Source organism: Contarinia nasturtii, unplaced genomic scaffold, assembly GCF_009176525.2.
Source record: "Contarinia nasturtii isolate CC-2019 unplaced genomic scaffold, AAFC_CNas_1.1 Cnas_scaffold_129, whole genome shotgun sequence".
Lineage (NCBI taxonomy): Eukaryota > Metazoa > Arthropoda > Insecta > Diptera > Cecidomyiidae > Contarinia > Contarinia nasturtii.
Genome location: NW_022197486.1, coordinates 9,810,937 through 9,831,261, shown reverse-complemented (window position 1 = coordinate 9,831,261; position 20,325 = coordinate 9,810,937). Strand labels below are relative to the sequence as shown.

The 20,325-nt window shown below is 32.8% G+C and overlaps 5 protein-coding genes across 10 annotated transcripts in view; 3 read left to right on the top strand and 2 right to left on the bottom strand.

Moving 5' to 3' along the window:
• Positions 1-8,834, top strand: part of LOC116350486 — a 29,374-nt gene extending 20,540 nt beyond the window's left edge. Inside the window, exons 1-7 of one of the 4 annotated variants that reach the window (XM_031782300.1) lie at positions 6,640-6,710; positions 6,776-6,826; positions 7,249-7,398; positions 7,459-7,673; positions 7,732-8,212; positions 8,275-8,464; positions 8,570-8,834. In XM_031782300.1, the coding sequence (XP_031638160.1) occupies positions 6,663-6,710; positions 6,776-6,826; positions 7,249-7,398; positions 7,459-7,673; positions 7,732-8,212; positions 8,275-8,464; positions 8,570-8,595 (1,161 nt within the window). In that variant the 5' untranslated portion in view covers positions 6,640-6,662 and the 3' untranslated portion in view covers positions 8,596-8,834. Of the gene's footprint in view, positions 1-6,639; positions 6,711-6,775; positions 6,827-7,248; positions 7,399-7,458; positions 7,674-7,731; positions 8,213-8,274 lie in introns of those variants that run through there. The other 3 variants (XM_031782293.1, XM_031782281.1, XM_031782288.1) reach the window with 3 other exon arrangements.
• Positions 8,770-10,581, bottom strand: LOC116350457 (DNA primase small subunit). The gene is made up of 4 exons (XM_031782261.1): positions 10,310-10,581; positions 9,887-10,216; positions 9,137-9,819; positions 8,770-9,068 (listed from the first exon to the last, which is right to left on the bottom strand). Exons 1-4 carry the CDS (start codon positions 10,425-10,427, stop codon positions 8,943-8,945), a joined length of 1,257 nt encoding a protein of 418 aa, XP_031638121.1. The 5' UTR covers positions 10,428-10,581; the 3' UTR covers positions 8,770-8,942.
• Positions 10,582-11,120: 539 nt separating this feature from the next.
• On the bottom strand, positions 11,121-12,656 carry LOC116350516 (transmembrane protein 18). 2 transcript variants are annotated; one of them, XM_031782327.1, is made up of 5 exons: positions 12,297-12,656; positions 12,032-12,156; positions 11,759-11,876; positions 11,538-11,686; positions 11,121-11,462 (listed from the first exon to the last, which is right to left on the bottom strand). In XM_031782327.1, exons 2-5 carry the CDS (start codon positions 12,092-12,094, stop codon positions 11,364-11,366), a joined length of 429 nt encoding a protein of 142 aa, XP_031638187.1. In that variant the 5' UTR covers positions 12,095-12,156; positions 12,297-12,656; the 3' UTR covers positions 11,121-11,363. The 2 variants fall into 2 exon arrangements, with proteins under 2 accessions (XP_031638187.1, XP_031638183.1); XM_031782323.1 differs by having other exon boundaries at positions 12,032-12,656.
• LOC116350508 (S-methyl-5'-thioadenosine phosphorylase) lies at positions 12,623-14,326 on the top strand. Its single transcript, XM_031782311.1, has 5 exons — positions 12,623-12,876; positions 12,963-13,044; positions 13,137-13,499; positions 13,647-13,763; positions 13,849-14,326. The coding sequence occupies exons 1-5, from the start codon at positions 12,856-12,858 to the stop codon at positions 14,103-14,105; spliced, it is 840 nt and encodes a 279-aa protein (XP_031638171.1). The 5' UTR covers positions 12,623-12,855; the 3' UTR covers positions 14,106-14,326.
• A 385-nt stretch (positions 14,327-14,711) lies between these two features.
• LOC116345076 (myotubularin-related protein 14) lies at positions 14,712-20,213 on the top strand. 2 transcript variants are annotated; one of them, XM_031774133.1, is made up of 9 exons: positions 14,712-15,460; positions 17,020-17,217; positions 17,293-17,500; positions 17,598-17,829; positions 17,939-18,499; positions 18,635-18,820; positions 18,880-18,978; positions 19,057-19,272; positions 19,378-20,213. In XM_031774133.1, exons 1-9 carry the CDS (start codon positions 15,359-15,361, stop codon positions 19,535-19,537), a joined length of 1,962 nt encoding a protein of 653 aa, XP_031629993.1. In that variant the 5' UTR covers positions 14,712-15,358; the 3' UTR covers positions 19,538-20,213. The 2 variants fall into 2 exon arrangements, with proteins under 2 accessions (XP_031629993.1, XP_031629986.1); XM_031774126.1 differs by having other exon boundaries at positions 14,720-15,017; positions 15,286-15,460; positions 17,020-17,500.
• Positions 20,214-20,325: the final 112 nt, after the last annotated feature.

Sequence of the window (20,325 nt, the reverse complement as noted above, 5' to 3'; positions counted from 1 at the left end):
CAACTACTGCTCGATGTTCATGCTCGCGCACAATATTCCATTACTTTTTTCTCTTTCGTTTGTTCAATTCGGCATGTCATTCACATTTTTTTTCTCTTTTTGGCCGATAACTTAGTATGTGCGGTGTACTACACTTGTGTTTGTTGTGATGAAGCGATTATGGTGTGTCAATCGAAGCGCAACTTTACCATGACAGATCATTTTAAATTTCTAAACGTCTCCTGAAATAACAAAGTTATCGAAGATTCCGAAAACCAGACGGTACTTATTGAAAATCAATGTGTGAATTGACATTTCAATTGGAAACATAGTGAATGGTGAAAAGTATTGTAATCGGTCAACATTTTGAAAACTTCAGAAACATGTTCTGAGGTCAGAAAACCCGAATCAGGCCGTTTTGAGCATGATTTTTGTTAATGTGTACGTCGTACGTTGTACGCAAAATTTGTTAGCAAGATTGCGCTCATCTTAGAATCTTAATTCAAAATCTGACTTTACAGGATGATTGTGGGTCGCGAGGAATAGAAATCATTAGATTTTGAGCGACTTTGGTTGATGGAAAAAATGTCATGCCTGGAGTGATACCTATGAAAAAGAGTCCAATTTTCGTCTAAAAGTCATACTTAATGTAGACTTAAACACTCAAAAATATGTATTGTTTCCTTGAAAAAACCGCAAAAAAATTGAATTTTTGTATGGGAGCCATGCATGTATGCTACCTTAATGACGTGAAACTTTGCACAGTTCATTTTTTACACAAAAAAATAACATTCTGAAAGTTTGAAGAGATTTCAATTAAAATTAGGGGTACCTCCCATACAAAATTTTCATGATTGGCTCAGAAACGAATATTTTGTATGGGAGATACTCTTAATTTTGGTTGAAATTTCTCCAAACCCACCGAATGTTATTTTTTTGTGAAAAAAATAACCTGTACAAAGTTTCACGGCATTAAGGTAGCATACAGACATTGCTCCCATACAAAAATCCAAATTTTTTGTGACTTTAGTTATGAAAAGTGTTTTAAAAATAATTTTTATGGCAAAATTAACGTCAGCCATATTTTTTATAGTGTTTTGTTAGAAAATAGAATACTTTCAAATGTCGTACAAATGGGTTCATCATGAAAGTGTGAAAAATCTTTTCTCGAGTACTTCTGCTATTAAATTAAAGAATATTTCTATGCCAAGGTTTGAACATATTTTTTGGTCTCGAACTTTACGCCGCTTGAAAGGCTTGAAAAATCGAACAAATATTATTTTGAACTTTCTTAATAAAATACGCAACTACCACCGTGCGGAAAAGTTCGTCTTACTCCCGTAAGACTCTTTATTTTTTTTAATTTCACACTTCCACGGCGAATCTTTCAATTTGAAAAAGAAATCAAAAGAACTGGTAAAAATTGCGCATTCAATTGATAAAAGCAACTTACAACAGACAAACAGTTGAAAACACAGTAGAGCCATCATTTAAATTGCATAAACTTGGTCTATATGAGTGCGATAAAAAAACAATAACCGAATCTTTTGCAAAATCATTCTCGGAAAAAATCTGTTATTTGTTTACTTCAGCTCATTTCGAAATATATAAATTCAGTGGCCGGTGGATATTACTAACTGTTACCTTAACATATAGTAGAAAGAAAAAAATACAATCTCTACCAGAGACATTTTAAATCTCAAAAAATTCCGGAGAAAAGGTAGAGGATAAATACGAGCGACAAAATTTAATCCCAGTAAACTCAAAGAATGTCTTAACGCACGGTTCAACTCATCACACGGATTTAATTGTTAATTACCATTAAAGCTTCTCTTTCGTGGTTCACATCGTATTTTCAGTGTCAATGGCGCAAGCAATAATTTCATCGGCCATAGAAATCAGATCCATACCAAAATTGTATGAAAATATAAGGTCAATGTCGCTGTCAACCCAGTCCTATGTTGAAAAATAATAGGTTTAGTGCTGGCAGATGCACTATTTTGAAGTGTAAATGTCAATCAGTCTTTATAAATTGGTTTTAAAAGTAACGTTTTTGAATTTACAGATACTATCCAAAGAAAATATGGAAACACTAGAGAACAGAGTTTATCACGTTGAAAGTGTATTTCCACAAATCAGCAACATGGAAAATTGGCCAATCGAACTTTTAGAGAACATTTTCATGAAAAATGATGCAATTGATTTGCTGCAATTGACCAAAGTCTGCCGCCGATTTCAATCAATTGCCAAGGATGTGTTCAAGAAAAAATATGAACATAAATCTTTCAATGTGATTGGTGAACAACTGAGTAGAAGTTATGGCATGAACAGCTGAAATGGCACGCATGTTGTTAGGGCAGAGAAATTACTCGAAATGGACCAAAATCAGTGGATAATTCGGCTGAATGAATGCAGGAAGGACTGTCGCGAAGATTGTTCCGACACATTCCTTTCCAATGGATTGATAAATGTAAGGATTTGTTCCGAATGTAGTAACCTCAAGTGCTTGATAATGCTAGGATTATCAAACCAGAATTTGGACACAAAAATATACAATGCAATTGCCACTTACAAAATACCAGAAAGTTAAAACGCAAATAGGATAAAAATTACACAACAAACAAGTGAAGGTTGATCTTTTGAATAAATATTTATAAAATAAATTACGAATACAATGTGGAACAAGTTGTTTATATAGTCATTAAGCGAAGCGAACCGCATTTAGAATGCGGTAGAAAATCAGTCGGAAGAAATAATCACAATCTGATTTAAATATTGATATAGAAAAGTCCTTGTGTATACGCGTGGAAAAAATGGAGCGTTAGAGCGAAAAATGAAATCAGGAAGAGAAAAATTGTCTGTGTTAGCCTTCATTGGTATTTGCTTTTTATAAAATGAAAAATAAAATGCTGGAAAAAAGATGCTCAGCTTCTACTTGACTACTATTTACCGATTCGATGTCTTTGGAGCCAATACAAGTCACAAAGTTGATGGAAAAAAAGCTATTGAAGTTCCAGTCCGGCTGGTGAATTCGAAGGAAAAATTACAGCAAACGTTTTCTAAATTAAATCATTTGATGTGATTTCAGTTTTAAATGAGAAGAAGGAAAATGAACATTCCTCGATATTTAAATAGGACCTAGTTTCCCTTCTGACTCCAGATACTGCGAGTGTTTTTGTAGAGAATGTTTTTTTTTGTTCAACATAAATTGAAAAATATGTTCCAATTAATGCTAGTTGAACATATGTACATTGTTCAATATTTTTCTCAAAAAATCTTCACCCATTTGAACACAATAAGTAAATAAAAAGTGATGTTAATTATTGAAAACTCGACTGGTTCTGCAATGGAACTATTGCCTCAGCAACAAGTGTAAAAAATGTTTGTTTGATGATGAGTTTTTTTTTTACTTCACCTGCACTCTCATCTGTTGGGGCTCAATCACCATACAGAATATTTGCACGTGACACTGCCAACTGGCAGTAAATTATCGTGAAATATGGTTGAAAAAAACGTCCGCGAAAAAAAAGAGAATGGAAGTGGTGAAACATTTACAGAACAGACGCACTGAGACAACCAATTTATCGTTTCGCTGTTCTTTTTTTGCGCCACGATACGATGCGATTTTATTAAATCAACTTTGCACTTGGGGGCAAAGTCGAGCACAACGCTATCGATGGGTGGCACTCTCAGTCAAATAGTATACGCTTCGAAAACAATTTACAAGGCACTTTACAGTTTTGCGCAAATGTTTCACATCGACAGCATAATATCGCCAACTTAGTAGCAGCAGTTCACTGCACATAATTCTTAAAGATGGGTTACACTAACGGCATTTCTTTTTAGTTAAATAATAATTGTATTCAATTTTATCTTAATGAATATTTTCTACGAGTTGATTGAAATTCAAACCATCACTTTATATTTGCTTATTAATTTGGTATCGATTTCAAACTGAACATGTGTGAAAGTTTCGGAATCGATATGACAGCAGACCACTTTTATTGAATTCACTTTTAAATCGAACATATCTGTATTGTATATATAGATGTATTGCTGTGATGTGGTGTGTGATTGAACATCAAAATAATATCAAATATTATTTGGTTTTCCAAATTCACAGAGAGTTCAAAGAAAAGCAAATACAATTCATGCACATGGAAATCGAATCGTACTTTTCCACAACTTTTCAAAATTCATGTACTTAAATATTATTGTTTGCACATAAGAAATATAATATAATACTGAGTGATGCTTGTTACTTGGTGCTCATGTTTTTGACATATGTCAGACCGACCATGCAAATGCATTCATACAAATCATCATATTCAAACGATTTCAGACGGAAACAGAAATACTAAAAAAAAGCATTTTCACCGCATTTTCCGTACATACAATAATTTACCGATGGTGCAAAGCGATGCAGAGCGTATGTTGAGCCAGCCTTATGTGAATCGACTAAAAGAGCAGACGAAAATGCAAATTACAGATTGAAAAGAGAAAAAAAGCGTCAGCACTTAACATGGTTTGCTCCGTGCAACGTGGAATCGGTTGACAGACAGATGGAACACATTCAGATGCGATTTTATTCTGCGAAGATTTGAAGTGATGCATAGAGTCACTTGCCGTACTTAGACGACATCACTTTTCGGTTAAATGCAAATTAGAACTACGCCAATTTGCATCGAAAATCGGGACATTCTCAATTGCAAAATGGAATTTTAAGCTAGAGCCAAATACAACACCAATCCTTACTGGTTTTAGCTATATTTTGCTTTTATACACTCATCTATGCTCGAAAAACTCCTTTATTCCTTTCTTCTGCCAGATTTTTATTTTGTGCCTGACAGTTGGTTGTTGGAAATTGATCTAATAGCATATAATGTTGATCAGTTTTTGAATAAAATCACACTTGGCATATGTAAAAAAACTAAATATGGTGCGGAATAGTTGATGGAACTAATGCACTTGAAGTTGATTTCATTTTTATGCACTCTAATTACAAAAATTCTTCGTATTTTTACCTTTTTTTGCTCTCATTAGCATTTTTCCATGGAGAATAAAGAAAATAAAAAGGAATTTACATCCGTAAGTCTAACTTTTCCGCACTGTTTCCAAAATTCTTTCTTTACCGAACGAATATTCATTTCCCGAAAGATATTGAACATGCACTGGTTCTGAGAGCAATCAAGTTTTTTGGCAAATTAATAGACTATGGACGACTGGACGTATAAATAATTCGTTATTTTCATCAACTGTACCGATTAGATTGGTATGTCATGAAATAGATTTTTGCATTTAAGATCAATGAAGACAGCAATGTTATTCAATTCGCATTTGACATTTCATTAAACAAATCAAATGTTTTGAAAATAAATATCAGGTTGAAAATTCAATTTATTCGATAATTTATATCAATAGCATAGCTTATTAGCAACATTTTATGATGAGTGTAAAATTTGCAGCTCAAAATAGGAATTGCTCAATGAAAGCAACTTTATATTGTAGGAAAGTCGTATTTGTCCTGATAAGATGGTTTTGTTGTAAGAAAAATTTAAAATATGTTGTTTATTAATTGCAAACCTAGCAAAACGATCATGACAAATCTAAACTTCTGCAAAAGTGGAGTTTTACCCTCAGTTGAATTTTTTTTTTTTTGATTTTTCGAAAAAGACCATTTAAAAAAAATTGGACAACATGGGAAAAAACTGTGAATGCAGAAAGTATCTATAAACAAGTTCTATTGCTGGAGATTCACCTCACCCAAATTTTGTTTATTAGTGTATGATGCCAATGTTTGCCCGTGTTTTCTCTATGTACCTTTGAAATGGCACGGACGCAGAAGTCTGCATTGTAAAATGAAAAAGTGAAGAAATATAATGCATTGGTCTGCTTAAATCAATTGATGGTTATATTTATGTTTTTTCATATATAACCTCATATGTGTGTTTTTGGAGAGTACACATTGGGTTCAGTTAATCTAAGTAAAAAGACCGAAAGAAATTAAATTTACAAAATATTGCGTTAAATCGCAAATTTCGATATTTCTGATTCCGGATATTGGTGAAACTGTATGGTACACTTCCAAACGGTTTGCGGTACAGTGAAGTACAGCTTTGGTACAGAAAATTTAGCCATAGAACACAAAGAAAAATTCATATGCGGACAATTGACTAGTCATCCGTCTGTCGCGACCAAAAGTAAAGCGACCAAAATTCATAGAACCACATTTCTACTCTTTTTTGTAGAGTATATGATGGGAGTCAAAATTGTTTCATTTCGAAATTTTCAAAGCTTTATTGCAAATGGTAAACATCTTATCTAGATAGTTCAAGTTTACTCTAATATCTATCAATTATATGAATAAAACAAGAAATATCATACAAAATCTCTTTTTTTTATTTTGTTCGTACTAAATGCACATTTGCATAAAAATCATACGTTTGTTTGAAGTTTTGACCTTTCACTTTTTTTCCTTTTTGATGGTTAATTTTTCAATTTCTTGAGCTATTGAATCTCTTTTTATCTCTGTCTTATTCTGAATCTATTTTATCTCTCGTGTATCAATTCGGATTGCAGCTATCAAACTCTGCATAGATAACAAGTTATATATGGTTTATCAGATTACAATGTATGATCACTGATCAGTGTGAGAGTGTCAGTTAGCAGAAGCATCAAACTTCATGATGAAGACATTTTTCGAGTTGTTTGTTATTTTGGTTCTCGTTCATGTAGGAATTTCAAAAAGAATAATTTCCGAAAGATTCGTTTAATTATGAGAATTGTTTTTATTTAGACACTTGCACCATTGGCATTGACTGCAGAAGAAGAAACGGTTTTGATTAAGGTATGTAAATTTTATTTCGAAAATTAGAAATAATTTGAAAGACGAGCTATGGTTAGTTCATTAATAATTTTAATTGCCACGCAATAATAGTAATAATTGATTCCAAGTTCTCTTGAGTTTAAAGTTCTCGATTTTGTCACCGTTTACTTCGAATTAAATCTGGCCCAAAGAGATAATTGAATTATGTCACTTTTATTTTCATCCAGCAATTATGTCATTGTTTTTATAACAAAACAAGGAACGGGGAAAAAGAACAAGAATGAGATAAAAGCAGAAAATAATTTTCGCCACAAAATAAAAACCATTCTTTTTGAACGTGTTTTCAAAGAACTCTATTCTTTCTTATTCTTATTTCTAATTTTCTATTAAAATTGGAGAATTTTACTGATATCAATAATAACAAATTTCATTGATTTTAGCAGAGTTCAACGAATTATCATCATAACGAAGATAGATTGAAATCCGATGCGGCGCCAGATGTATTTTTAGGTGGATCAACTAATCCAACGACATGGCGAGCTGACATTGCCATACCGACACTGGAAAAATGGGGAATTTCATTTTATAATCCGGTAGGTTTGTGCTTTTGGTGTGAAATCATCATTTTCTCATACATTTAATTTTCAAGTTAGCAAGTTACAATTTGGACACCAGATCTGATTGAACCAGAGAATCGGAGAAAAGAAGAAGCGTGTGTTTTATTTTTTGTGATTGATTCACAAACACGAGCTGTCGCTTCTTCTATTGAAGTCGCTTATATAGCTGGGCATGATCCAAAGAAATTAGTGTTGGTAATTAATCCATATAAACCCGGTCAATGTATTTCAAATGAACCCATTTCTCCGGAGTAAGTTACAAAAGTTACTTTAATAATGGGTCCAATCACAAAATTCATCATATTGCAGAGAGTATTTAGAATTGAACTCAAATCAAGAGATGTTACGTGAGCTGGTTGTGCGAAGATCAGTGCCAATTTCAAATGAAGTTTTGTCGGGACTCCATCAAACTAGAGCTATTATCACTGGCGATTCAAGTGTTCCCATTTCTTATCAACAAGAGCTATTACTGAACGACGATAAAAAATCATTCGATTTACGAGACATTTATGTGGATGGAATTAGTTCTCTTCGTACGAATTGGCGAAATAAAGTGATCTCAATGCTAAAACGAGCGAAAGTAACTTATTATATGCCTCAGAACAATTTAAATGTTCGATTGTATAATCAATCGCTGTTGGAATCGAGCCGAGTCTTACTGTTTTTTATTGCAAGTGAATCACGTTCATTGGCCACCATGACATTGGCCGCACATTACATTGGTTTGGGATATAATATTGTTTTGTACATAAAAGAGCTAAAAGATGGATGCACTATTGAGAACGATCGGGTAAGAAAATTCAATCATTAGCTGATTGATGAATCTAATTTGCTGATATGTTTCTATTTCAGCTAACAAAAATTGCTGTAAATGACTACAATCGTGGACGATACTACTTGAGGGATGTGGCCAAATTGAATAAGATCCCAGTATTCGATGATTTAGAGAACGCCACCAGATTTACCATTGAAAAGTTAAAATCAGTAGGGATCGATCCGGCACAAAGCTTGGCGGTACCAAACAACTATCTCAAAACATTGGGTATAAGAAGCTTTATAAATTTTCAACACAAACTGTTAGCAATATGTATGCTTTTTGCTCTATTTTCATAAGAGATTTCTGTCATCCATATGATCTAATATTTAGAACAGCACAAACATGGTATTTGGTGAGCGCCTCATGAGGTTAGTCATTGCATTGACTCTAGAAAAAACTGCCAAGGTGATATTTTTAGCACTTTTTTTGCAAAAAACCCCTCCAATCTATCGTATATGTATAGCAAAAAATAATCTTTAAATTATTAATTATTCTACGAATTTTCTTGTAAATGATGCGAGTGAAAATTGTACAATTTCGAAAAATTTAAACATTTATTTATTCGTATGGAAAAAGAAATGAAAACATTGAAAATGCAGACAAAATCTATGAATTTTAAAAGTAATAAATCGCCTATTTATATGTTATATTGTGGGATGTTGACTTAACTAGAAAATTTGAAGCTCAACTGTACACTGTACAGTTAAAATTCCATTTTCGCATCGCTTGTCTCCAGTTTAGTGCCAGCATTTTTATGGCTTGATTCCAGTTTTCGTAAAAATTCTTCGAAAATGATGACACTCTTATACATGGCCGTTTTTCGATATGTCTGTCAGGAATAAAGGGAGCAAATACATCATCACATGTTATTGTATTTAGTTTTTGATTTCAGCTTACCAATGCGATGCGAGCTTTTTCGCCTCCATCTTCGCCGTCCTTTTTATCGAATTCATCAACTTCTTTAAGCAATTGGCGCAATCTTGGTACGGTTGTTGGATCAAACTTGCTAACCGCCGATGGATTAAATGGTACACATACTTTGCCGGTTTTTGGATGCACACAAAATGGTGCTTTTAGTAAATGATTTGCCGTTTTGCTCACAGAAATATCCAAACGTGGGCACAAAATCGACATTTGAATTTCTTCGATCATGAATTTAAGTTTGCGTTGAACCTCCTTTTGATTTCGATGAGTTTGAGCAAATCGTTTAACTGTATCCCATACGGTTTTCGAATCACCAGCTTCAATGTCCATAATACTCTTTTCCAATTCTTTGCGAATATTTTCATCCGATATTAATTCCAATAATTTCTTCCGGCCATCAATGGTACCAAATATATTCTGATCATTCAAACAAATTTCATCGAAATACGTTTCGACAATGCGATGTGCACGTTTCATGCTGTGATGCATTCGATCACCGGGCAATATAACGCGATTTGATGTAAAAAAATTCAAATATTCAGCAACAGCATTTCGATTTTTGTTGTCCAAATGGCGAGCAGTTTTATCGCAAACCCAACAATGAATACCACGACGACCGCTGAACACCCAAAGAATATGCTCAAAATTGAAATCCTCTATGAATCAAAATATTTGCGATAACTTTGATGTAAATACGAATGAGAAAAATTAAAATTTACAAACCTCGCAACGATTCGTCCAGTATCCGACACGCAACAACCATAAATTTCCAACATTTTTGACAAATGTCGGCACCCGAACAGCATGTACGCACCTCATCATAATCTGTCATATCAATATCAAAAACAAGCTCACGCTGTGTTGGTTGTACATTGCCAACGCGATGATCTCGCGGTCGAATTGTCATTACGGCACCAATATCGATTTTAAATGGACTCTTTGCATACAAATCAGCTTCGAATTCATTTGAATTCTCATAAGACAAATAACGAATGTACACTTCATCGGCCAATGTGAAGGAAAATTCGCGATTTTGGAATATTTGCGGTTCACCTAAACGTAGACGTGCAAAATATTATGATTAGCATGAATAATTCTTAAACCACTTAATCATTGAATTATTTACAACCAAAACTAACAACTTACTATTGCTGTATGTAAGCCAGCGAAAGAAATTTTTTGCCGGAAACAAGCGTTTATAGTAAATTTTTAACATATCCCGCAAATCCTCTTGACTATATTCTTCTGATTTATTTTCGACCATTTTGAATTGATTTTATTTCAATTAAATTAAAAGATTAAATTTGTTTTTTTAATGGTTTGTCGGCACTTTTACGTACAAAGTTTACATTTGCTTGAAGTTTGACGTTTACGTTTCGCGCCAATCGACATAAACAGACGGCAACCAATATTGGTGTTGCCTGTTGCAAATCAATGACCAACTACAACGTAATAACTTGTTGTTTTTCTGTTATTTATTTACATCCACGGAGTGGATTTCAATGTGCAAACAGAAGATGAACACAAAAAAATGACAAATTGATTTTCATTTTATTTTTTCATAGAACAATTTTTCATACATCATTACATTGTTACAATCTTTTTTACCTTCAATTCACATATCTGAATGGAATACTTTTAAAACGAGTGTCTTAAGATATGGTTTTTAGCGCTTTGCAAAAACTGTAATATTTTGATCACATTTCGCTTTTGGAGGTTAATTGAAATTGTAATATAAGTCTCTCAAATATGTGACCACATTTTGTTTTTGTTTGAATTAAAATGCCTTTCATGTAAATACATTGGTAAAATTGAATTAAAATAAAATGTATTAATCACTAAAGTTAAGGTGATGTTAAGCCGTCATTTTCGCAGCCACTATGAAAATTGGCGCAAATGATATAGAAAAAAATCGCGTGAAGTCTTCACACATGCAAAAACAAATGAGTCAGAGTTCTATGGTACGAAATCAAAATCATATTTAAAAAAAAATGGCAAAAATATTTACACCGGCATACAAACAACTTCGCACAAATAATCGACAGTCGAGTTTACATTGAAAAAACAATGAAAAAAATATATATTAAAAAAAAATGCAATAATCCTTCTTTTTAAATTCCGTTTCATCCTAGCATAGTGGCACTTTATGGCTAGAAAATTAAGAAGAAACTACAACAACACAATCATCTGAATATTGTCACTATTTCAGTTTTTCCTTCAGTTGCGATTTTCTCTGCTCCTTGAGTTGTGCCACCTTTAATTTCGACATTAATTGAGTTGAATTGTAGAGCCAGTTACCCTATGATAAAAAAAATGATCATTTGTAAAATGAGTAAATTGTCCGATTAATTGACACAATAAATATGATACGTACAATCATGAGCATGCAATTCAATAAGATCGGTATTGAGAATACGGTTGATATGAACAGACCATTGCTGTCAAAATACTGTTGACGTGAAAATGTTCGCCAATTCCGTGCGGCCAATTCATTGATTGTTTCCGAAAAGTAGACTAGTAATACTGTGAGAAAGAATTTTTTTCAGAATTTAAAATTATGTGAAACAAAAGCATCGAAATTATTTCGTATCTTACATAAAACTAAAAATAAAACCATTTGAAATAGTGAATGATTCCGTGTGCATACGGCAGCTGTTGTTGTTCCAATGTGAACAAGTATCAAGGCAATCAACCAGGGATCATACCAATCAATCTGAAACCATTACCAAAAAGCACATCATTATTTTCGCTAAATTTAAAATACTCAAAATGTGAACGTTGACAAACGTTTCATATATTTTAATTAAATTTGTATCGATTGCGAAATATTCGCCACAATAACAAACAAAAAGAGAATAGCACACTTACACTTTTCAAATAACCCCAATAATCAACGATTTCATCACCATTTATAAATTGTTCTCGATCCATATTCGTATGCTACAACTCAGAACATGCCAATCCGGTTGAATTTGACTAATTGATTATTCACACTTAAATATGACGGCGAAACGAATGATTTTTATTTTTATCAAAATAAAATACGATAATTTGATTCGTTTTGATTACAAGAACAACAAAAGAAAAAAAGTGCCAAAAACAAGATGGAAATGAGATATAGAATTTCTTTTACATTGAATAATTGTAGAATGATGACGATTCGGTTGCTCAACTCTTGATTGTCTGTCTGTCTTTCGTTTGTGTTTACAAAACACAATTAATACTTATGCTATGATATGACTGTTGTTATCATGTCAAAAAATTAAATGCCGTTTATCTTGTACACCATAAACTTGGTCTGTCTGTCGGAATCGTGAAAATACAAATCTAATACAAAAATCCTTTGTTTACTAATCAATGTCTGGCAAATTGCAATCGAAATGGTTCAGTTCAAATAAATACTACTACGTTCGGTTTTCGTTTCTTGTCTATATTTTCTTCTTATAATTTTATATCAGCTTATATTTTTAGATATTGAATGTGAATGAGTCGGCGTGTGAACGAGACATACATTTCATGCGAAATGTCAATGGATACAATGTCATTTTTGTATTGGTGAATTGGAATAATAATCATAATCAGGGAAAAAAACGCCAAAAAGGTATTATTGCTTATCAGTATAAAAAGTTCGAGGTGGTTCGATTGATTGGTTTTTGATAAAGAAACAAAAGGAATTCAACAGTCAGTGAAAAATGTCAGACATTAAAATAAAAGTAAGTATTTTCCTCATAAAAATCGGCTTTGAAATCTAAATTTTTCCAATAGAATCTATCCATAAATTTTATCGGTGTATTTACAGGTTGGAATTATCGGCGGTTCTGGTCTAGATGATCCGGAAATTTTGGATGAAAGACGTGAAATTTATCGTGAAACACCATATGGTGAGTGCTTGAATTGAAGCACATTTTTATCAGAGACTGAGATGTACTTGAAATATTTTATTTATTTTTTCTCGTTCAATTGATTATTTTAGGAGCACCGTCGGATGTTTTGGTTGAAGGTAAAATCAATGGCGTTGAATGTGTTTTGTTGGCGCGACATGGTCGCAAACATTCAATTATGCCATCAAACATTAACTACAGAGCAAACATTTGGGCATTGAAAAATGTTGGTTGCACACACATAATCGTATCGACAGCGACCGGTTCGCTGCAAGAGGATATCAAACCCGGTGATATCGTCATTCTCGATAATTTCATTGATCGCACCACAAAACGTAATCAAACATTTTATGATGGTAAAGAATTGTCGCCATTTGGCGTTTGCCATTTACCAATGGAACCAGCATTTTGCGAAAAAACCCGCGATGTTATCATTCAAACAGCATGCGATTTGGGTAAGAATCTGTAATACTATAAGCCGATAGCTGTCTTAAGCAAATAACATTTCCACAGCTAATTTTCCAAGCTTTTTAAGTGCATTCGTTCCTCTAATTTAAAATAATTGCAATTTTTTCAAAATGTGTTCATGTCTCATTATATAGGTATACCGGTGCACGAGCGTGGTACAGTGATTACAATTGAAGGTCCAAGGTTTTCAAGCAAAGCTGAAAGTTTAATGTTCAAGCAGTGGGGTGCTCAATTGGTGAATATGACAACCGGTAAGTGTTTTGACAATATTACACTGCAATTTTTTTAAATCTATTTATATAACCAAATTTTAAATTATTTTCAATAAAATTAAAGTGCCCGAAGTTGTATTAGCCAAAGAAGCCGGTTTATGCTACGGCGCCATTGCAATGGCCACCGACTATGATTGCTGGAGATCGCACGGCACCAAAGTCTGTGTAAACGATGTGCTTGCCATGTTCAAATCAAACGTGAGCAAAGTAACACAATTACTTCTTCAAACTGTTGTAAATATCGCCAAGGAGGATTGGACTGAAACAATTAACGAACTAAGCAAAACGACTGTGGAAAGTGTGATGCTACCTCATAACTAAGAGATCACCTCAATTGTGTGTGTGTGTCCAATATAAAATACTAAACGCAACAACATCCAAATTACATTTTGCCGCTATAAGCATGATAATCATACAACGATTGATTGTCACATTCCTAATTTATTCTTATTTATCCTTACGGAGCATGCCAAATCAGACATTGTATGAATTTTAAAAGTAAAACTCCAGTAAAATATGAGAAAAATGAATGACAACAAACAAACAGCATTTTCTTTTTGTTTCGACTTCAAAGCGAATAAATTACATTATTATTATTATAAATTTTTAACAATTTATATTAGTTACGGCATAGTCCAATAGTCTTGTCGTCGTCTTGAGTTTGCGGTTGCGACAGTGTGAAGTGGTCTTAATGTCAATACGTAGCCACGCTCACACACGCAGCTGAGCAAAAGAAATGAGATGGATTGATGAACTGATTCAATCGAATTGTTCAGATGTGAGACGGAGAGAACAGTCTATCGTATAGAGTCACCAATAATATGTGATACTCTCCGTTCTTTGTGTATCACTGTAATTGCATATGACGTGTATATACATGTATTAAACGCATACACTGACATACATCATATAAAATACCACGGAAATTGTAAATGTTGTGCATGTATTTTCATGTTTTTAAATACAAAGTGCGACGAAGAAGAATATATTTTGAAAGCAGCGCTTGTATGTCAAATAGCACACCAAAGAAAAATCGACAACAACAGCATCAAAATATGTAATAAATAATACGCTAAACACACGGAAGAATCAACTGAAGCGATCACAAGAATACAAGATAGAATAAGACGGAATAAAAATAAAATACGAAAACAAAATTAACAAAACAAATAAGTATATATATTTTGCGTGCAAATTTCCCTTCGTTCACACAACAACAGTTGATACACACAAGTATATTAACATTATTAATTTTTTTTTTCCTTCTTCAATTAAACGCAAAAAAAAAAGAGAAGTAGTGAAAAGACATAAAAACAAAAACAAAACGCGCTTGTATTTTTTTCCCAATCAAAATAAAGAAAGAAAAAGAGTAATAATTTTCTAATAATAACGGTGACAATTTTGGAATACAGTTAAAACATTCACAATAGAATGTTTTACATTTCCTGATTGACAATTAAATTCATTTAAACCACAAAATACCTTTTTATTTTCATCGAAGAAGAAGAAAATACACACGGCGACACGAAATTCGTGCTTGATTGAATATTTTCAACAAATGTGGTGTGACAACCATGAGTATAAGTTCCGATATTACTGTGGCTCACATCCAGGGATTGCTTGAAAATTTCTCAAAAAATGTCTATCGAGCCAAAGACGATGAGGAAGGATCGCTGGTAAGTAAATTATTCCGCTAGTTATCGAAATGTTTTACATTCTACAGAGAAAATGTGTGTTCGAGTGCAGTTTTTTTTTTTCGTCAATACTAAATTCATTATTATAAATCAACCAAAAAGAAACGAAGGAGATTCAGTGAGGAAATGTGTCGAATTTGAATCGATTATGTGTTCAAAATATTATGAGGAGCCAGAATGTCGAACATTTAATATAACATTTTGTTCATTTCAATGCAATAACTTGCTCTGCTCTTTCGTTTACATCACTCTCTCTTTTTTATTGAACAGACAGTATTTTCATGTGCATTATTACATTGCAATTCACACTAAACAAAGGAAATGCACAGCAAAGAATGTTGAAATGAAATTTTTAGAAAATTTACCGTTCGAACGCAAATATTTGCTTCATATGCAAATTTTTAATATGCACGTATATCCATCAAACATTCTTCAAGTGGTAAAGGTACCGTAAACCACAAGCAAAATTGCATAAATGCCACCTGCTCTAAAAATGAAGTGAGGTTATGTTTAGCATACCAAAGAAAAATACAATGCAAAGATATTTGTAAACAATATGGTATGATGAGGTGCTTGACCAAGTGAATGTTTACAGCAATTTTATGAGACTTAATTCAATCGTTGACACATTTCAATTGATTCACATATGATCGATTCGATGCCAATGGACAATTCGGGTTTTTTTTATAAATGAGAATGCAATCAATTGAAAAAATGAGCAACAATCTCCTTGAATTTGTGACACATATCAATACAAACACCAAGAAACTTTATGAAATTAGAGCGAATATGTTATTTCTACCTACACACATTATCGAGCGCAGGCGACTCTCGTTGAAGAAATACTTTTTTCTTCTCGTCGTAGACGAAACAAATCATGTCCAAAATAAAAATTTATAACCAATTTTTTTTTATCAAATTTTAATAATATGTTGATATCGTACGATAATTTATTCCGTTTACAATCATCACACTTGATAATGTTATAAGTCATTTCGAAAGTTTATTTTTTGATTTCAATAATCAACTGAATTTAATCTCTTATCAAGCTGAAGCAAAACAATTCATTATTTTTTCTTTTATCGTTTTACTAATGTGTCAATCATCGCATTCACTTTAGATGCGATCGATTGAAATTGCATCTATTGAATGATATATTTCTAGTTTTTAATTCAAATGTTTGGCTTTAAATGAGCTATTTCGTTATGATTTCAACTTTTATTCTGTTATTTATTTATGTATCAAATGGAAATGTAAAAACAAAAGTTCAATTGTAAGACTCTCATTCGAATGATATGAATCATATTCACATCAAAATATGCATGGCATAAATTTGAATGTATGAACTCATTTGGAAAAAACAAACAAACCGATCACAAGATCAATTTGTTGATAATGTTTATTTTATTTTTTTTTTCATCATAAAATTCCGTTTGTGATAATCTCTGCTACGAATGTTATTTTTGTTTTATTTAAAGAAGAACCAAAATGCAATTAAATCTTAAAATGATTTGTTTTCATGTTCCATATCTTGATTGCAGAATAATGAAGTGATGGAAAAATGCCAGAGCTTATTTCGTTTGGACTATGAAACGGTGGAAATAAATAATAGCGGCGGTGGATTGTCTTCCCATTATCCAGCGGTGATCGTGATACCTGAATTTGAAAAACAAAAACCGAATACATTTTCGGCATCGACCAGCGGGACACAATCGCCATTTATCCAAGATCCAACCACCGTAAGTGTTCCAACAAATATTCCATCCTCTCAGCGCACGCAACAGCCAACCATTTACGAAAAGTCATATGAAAAGATTAAGCTCCGAGAACTGATGACGAAAGCCCGCCTTGCACGATCACGAACACGATTTCCGACGCCTGTGATTCTATATAAAGGAAAATTTGTATGCCGTTCATCGACACTATCCAGCGGAGCCGAAATGTATACACGAAATGGTATCAATTATTTCTTGGGCACCGGTACAACGACAGAACCAACTCCAAACAATGTTGAAATACAAGGTAAATAAAATGAGTTTGATTGTTTGTTTGCTTTTTTTACATAATTGAGAATATGGGGTGGTTATTAGTAATTCATTAAATTTGTGCATACTGGCAGGCAACGATGATGCCGTCGAAGCGAATGAAAATTTAATGGAAGACCAAGATGATGCAAATAATCCGATTGGAAAAGTGTTGAATAATGGTACCAAAAATGGAACAAATGGAAAATCGGATTGGCCACTTTTCGATAATGTTCGACATAATGATATTCGATTACTGGAAGCATTAAACGTCGGAACTATCATTGACTTTATGGTGGAAAAGAAAAAAGTCAAATTCGGTTTAAAGTGAATTTTCAAATTTTCATATTTATGGGTTCTTCACTCAATATAATCGTGTGATCGTTATCACAAATGAGTGCGTCAAATGTTATTCTTTTATTTCATTTTATTTTAGAGTAACATCATCCGAGAAGGTGGACAAAGAGAATAGATACAAGGATTTTACATTGATTAGCCTACCATATCCGGGATGTGAATTTTTTCGAGAATTTCGTGATAATAACTATACGCACGAACGTTGTATATTCGATTGGTCACAAGCATATGTTGATGCCGATATTGTAATTCCTGATGATGTTAAGACATCACAAATGTCAATGAATATTAATTGGAATCAATACAAAGATTGGAACTTGTTGACAATAACGCAAAATTACCTGAAAGTTTGTTTAAAGTATTTACAAGATAATAATTCGGGTCTCTTGATTCACTGCATCAGTGGATGGGATCGAACACCGTTGTTTGTTTCATTATTACGTTTATCGTTATGGGCTGATGGTGTAATACATCAATCATTGAACGCACTTCAAATATTATTTTTGACGCTTGCCTACGACTGGTTTTTATTCGGCCATGATTTACCCGATCGACTGACCAAAGGCGAAGACATTTTTATGTTTTGTTTTTATGCGTTGAAATATATTCAGGAGGAAGATTTTAGTGTGATAAGCCACAGGTGATTATTGAATATTTATTCAATCATATTTATTGGTTTTGTTTAAAAAAGTCGAAAAATGGAATTGGGAACGCCCATTTTAAACATAAACTACAATATATTTTGTTTTGTTTGTCAATCAAATTCGAATTACAGACATAGAACTAAGCATAATAGTAGTGGAAGTTGCGGCAATGCCACTGCTCCTCAGGAAAATGAATCAAATCAAGAAACCTTTCAATTTGATCTAGACAGTCGTAGCTCAAGCATATCAGGTGGCAGCCAACAAGATATTTACCAACAAAAACAATTCAACAATGATTTACATGAAAATACAAACGGGTAAATGATAAATGATTTCAGTATTTTCAAAAATGTCACATTTATCGTTTCCATTTCAGAAATATAGCAAATTTATCAATCAACCAGGATAGCAATAGTAGTATAGAAATCTTACCAGAATCAACCACAGTAAACAATTATTCGCCAATTTCAAAACGGTTTGTATTTTCATGTTATAAAATTGATGTCATGAAATTTTTTTTGTTGTTGAATGATACTACTTATATTTTAAACAGTAAAACAAGCCCCGTAACGGTACCGTATTCATCGCGATCGCGTCAAAGAAATGAATCAACATCATCGGTAGGTAGTTGGCAATTGGTTAACCAATCCGGTAGTCTACGAAGTACTGATTCAAATAATCGACTATTCAATACGAATTTACAAGATTCGAATTCAACACTTGTCGATGATGACATTTTCTCAATAAACAGCCACACCGCTATGTTCATGTGAGTGCCATTGTTATTTCAATTTCAATTCAAGTCTATTTGCATTGCAATAATTGGAAAATATATTGATTTTCATTTTATTTATTTTTTCGAAACAATACAAAGGCGTCGACGTGAGCGCTTGCAAGCCGTTCGAGGTACATTCTATAAAACCTATTGTAACATAGTTGGTTTAACATACAAAGACTATTCAATGTCAACTCTGGGAAGTGTGTTGGGCAATATTGCCGAACGCGTTGGATTTTCGCAACGAAATCAAATATAGACCAAGTTAGTGACTGGGATGGAATTTTGAAATGTGACAGAGAGACATGATGATGAAATATGAATTTAATGGAATGCAAATTCAGCACCATTTCGTAAAACGTGTTCAATTTTTCATTGATTTTTTTTATATCCTGCGATTACTTTTTTTCTATTAAATGCATTGGTATTTATACCAGAGTTTCGTTGACGGCCTTTTCGGAGATATGTAACATTGCCTTTTGGCTATTCCAATATGTTTTGTAAAATATTATGCTCTAAATTATTGTAAACGAAATTTTTTTATGATTTACACGTTCATGTTCACGTCGCTATTAGAATTTAAAGAAAGGGAATTTGTATTAGTTTTTTAGTGATTCGTTTGACAACAACAACAAAAAAAGAGAAACATTCGTTCGTCGTGAGATGGATTTAGAACATTTTTGAACCTTTTTTTTTCATGTCTGAACGCGTTTCAAATGTATTCAATATTATCAAGCAATGAACATAAAATGAACGACTTGAGCAACGCCTTCAGACATAGCATATGGTTAGATGTATCGATCGCACGCGTCGTCACTCATACACACATCATAATTTGTAAATAAGAAATGAATCGCAATTTATTTTTAGTGAAATTTTGTATATTTTATTATTGGAATTGTTTTGTTAAGCCCCCGATGCAAAAAAAAAATAATTAAAAAAATATATGAAAAAAAAAAAAAAAAAAAAATTTATATGTGTTTTATTTACCACATTTTGATATTTTTATTGAAGATTCTATCTTATCTGAAATCTAAAAGAAATGTA

Coding starts and splice junctions, on each gene's coding strand:
- LOC116350457 (XM_031782261.1), bottom strand. CDS start 10,427: ATGGTCGAAAATAAATCAGAAGAATATAGTCAAGAGGATTTGCGGGAT. Junction 10,217..10,309: donor CTGGCTTACATACAGCAATA/GTAAGTTGTTAG, acceptor GTCTACGTTTAG/GTGAACCGCAAATATTCCAA. Junction 9,069..9,136: donor AAAAAGCTCGCATCGCATTG/GTAAGCTGAAAT, acceptor TATTCCTGACAG/ACATATCGAAAAACGGCCAT.
- LOC116350516 (XM_031782323.1), bottom strand. CDS start 12,094: ATGGATCGAGAACAATTTATAAATGGTGATGAAATCGTTGATTATTGG. Junction 11,687..11,758: donor GGTTTTATTTTTAGTTTTAT/GTAAGATACGAA, acceptor TCTTTCTCACAG/TATTACTAGTCTACTTTTCG. Junction 11,463..11,537: donor TGAATTGCATGCTCATGATT/GTACGTATCATA, acceptor TTTTTATCATAG/GGTAACTGGCTCTACAATTC.
- LOC116350508 (XM_031782311.1), top strand. CDS start 12,856: ATGTCAGACATTAAAATAAAA. Junction 12,877..12,962: donor TGTCAGACATTAAAATAAAA/GTAAGTATTTTC, acceptor GTGTATTTACAG/GTTGGAATTATCGGCGGTTC. Junction 13,764..13,848: donor ATTGGTGAATATGACAACCG/GTAAGTGTTTTG, acceptor ATAAAATTAAAG/TGCCCGAAGTTGTATTAGCC.
- LOC116345076 (XM_031774126.1), top strand. CDS start 15,359: ATGAGTATAAGTTCCGATATTACTGTGGCTCACATCCAGGGATTGCTT. Junction 17,830..17,938: donor AAAGTCAAATTCGGTTTAAA/GTGAATTTTCAA, acceptor ATTTTATTTTAG/AGTAACATCATCCGAGAAGG. Junction 18,821..18,879: donor TTACATGAAAATACAAACGG/GTAAATGATAAA, acceptor TTTCCATTTCAG/AAATATAGCAAATTTATCAA.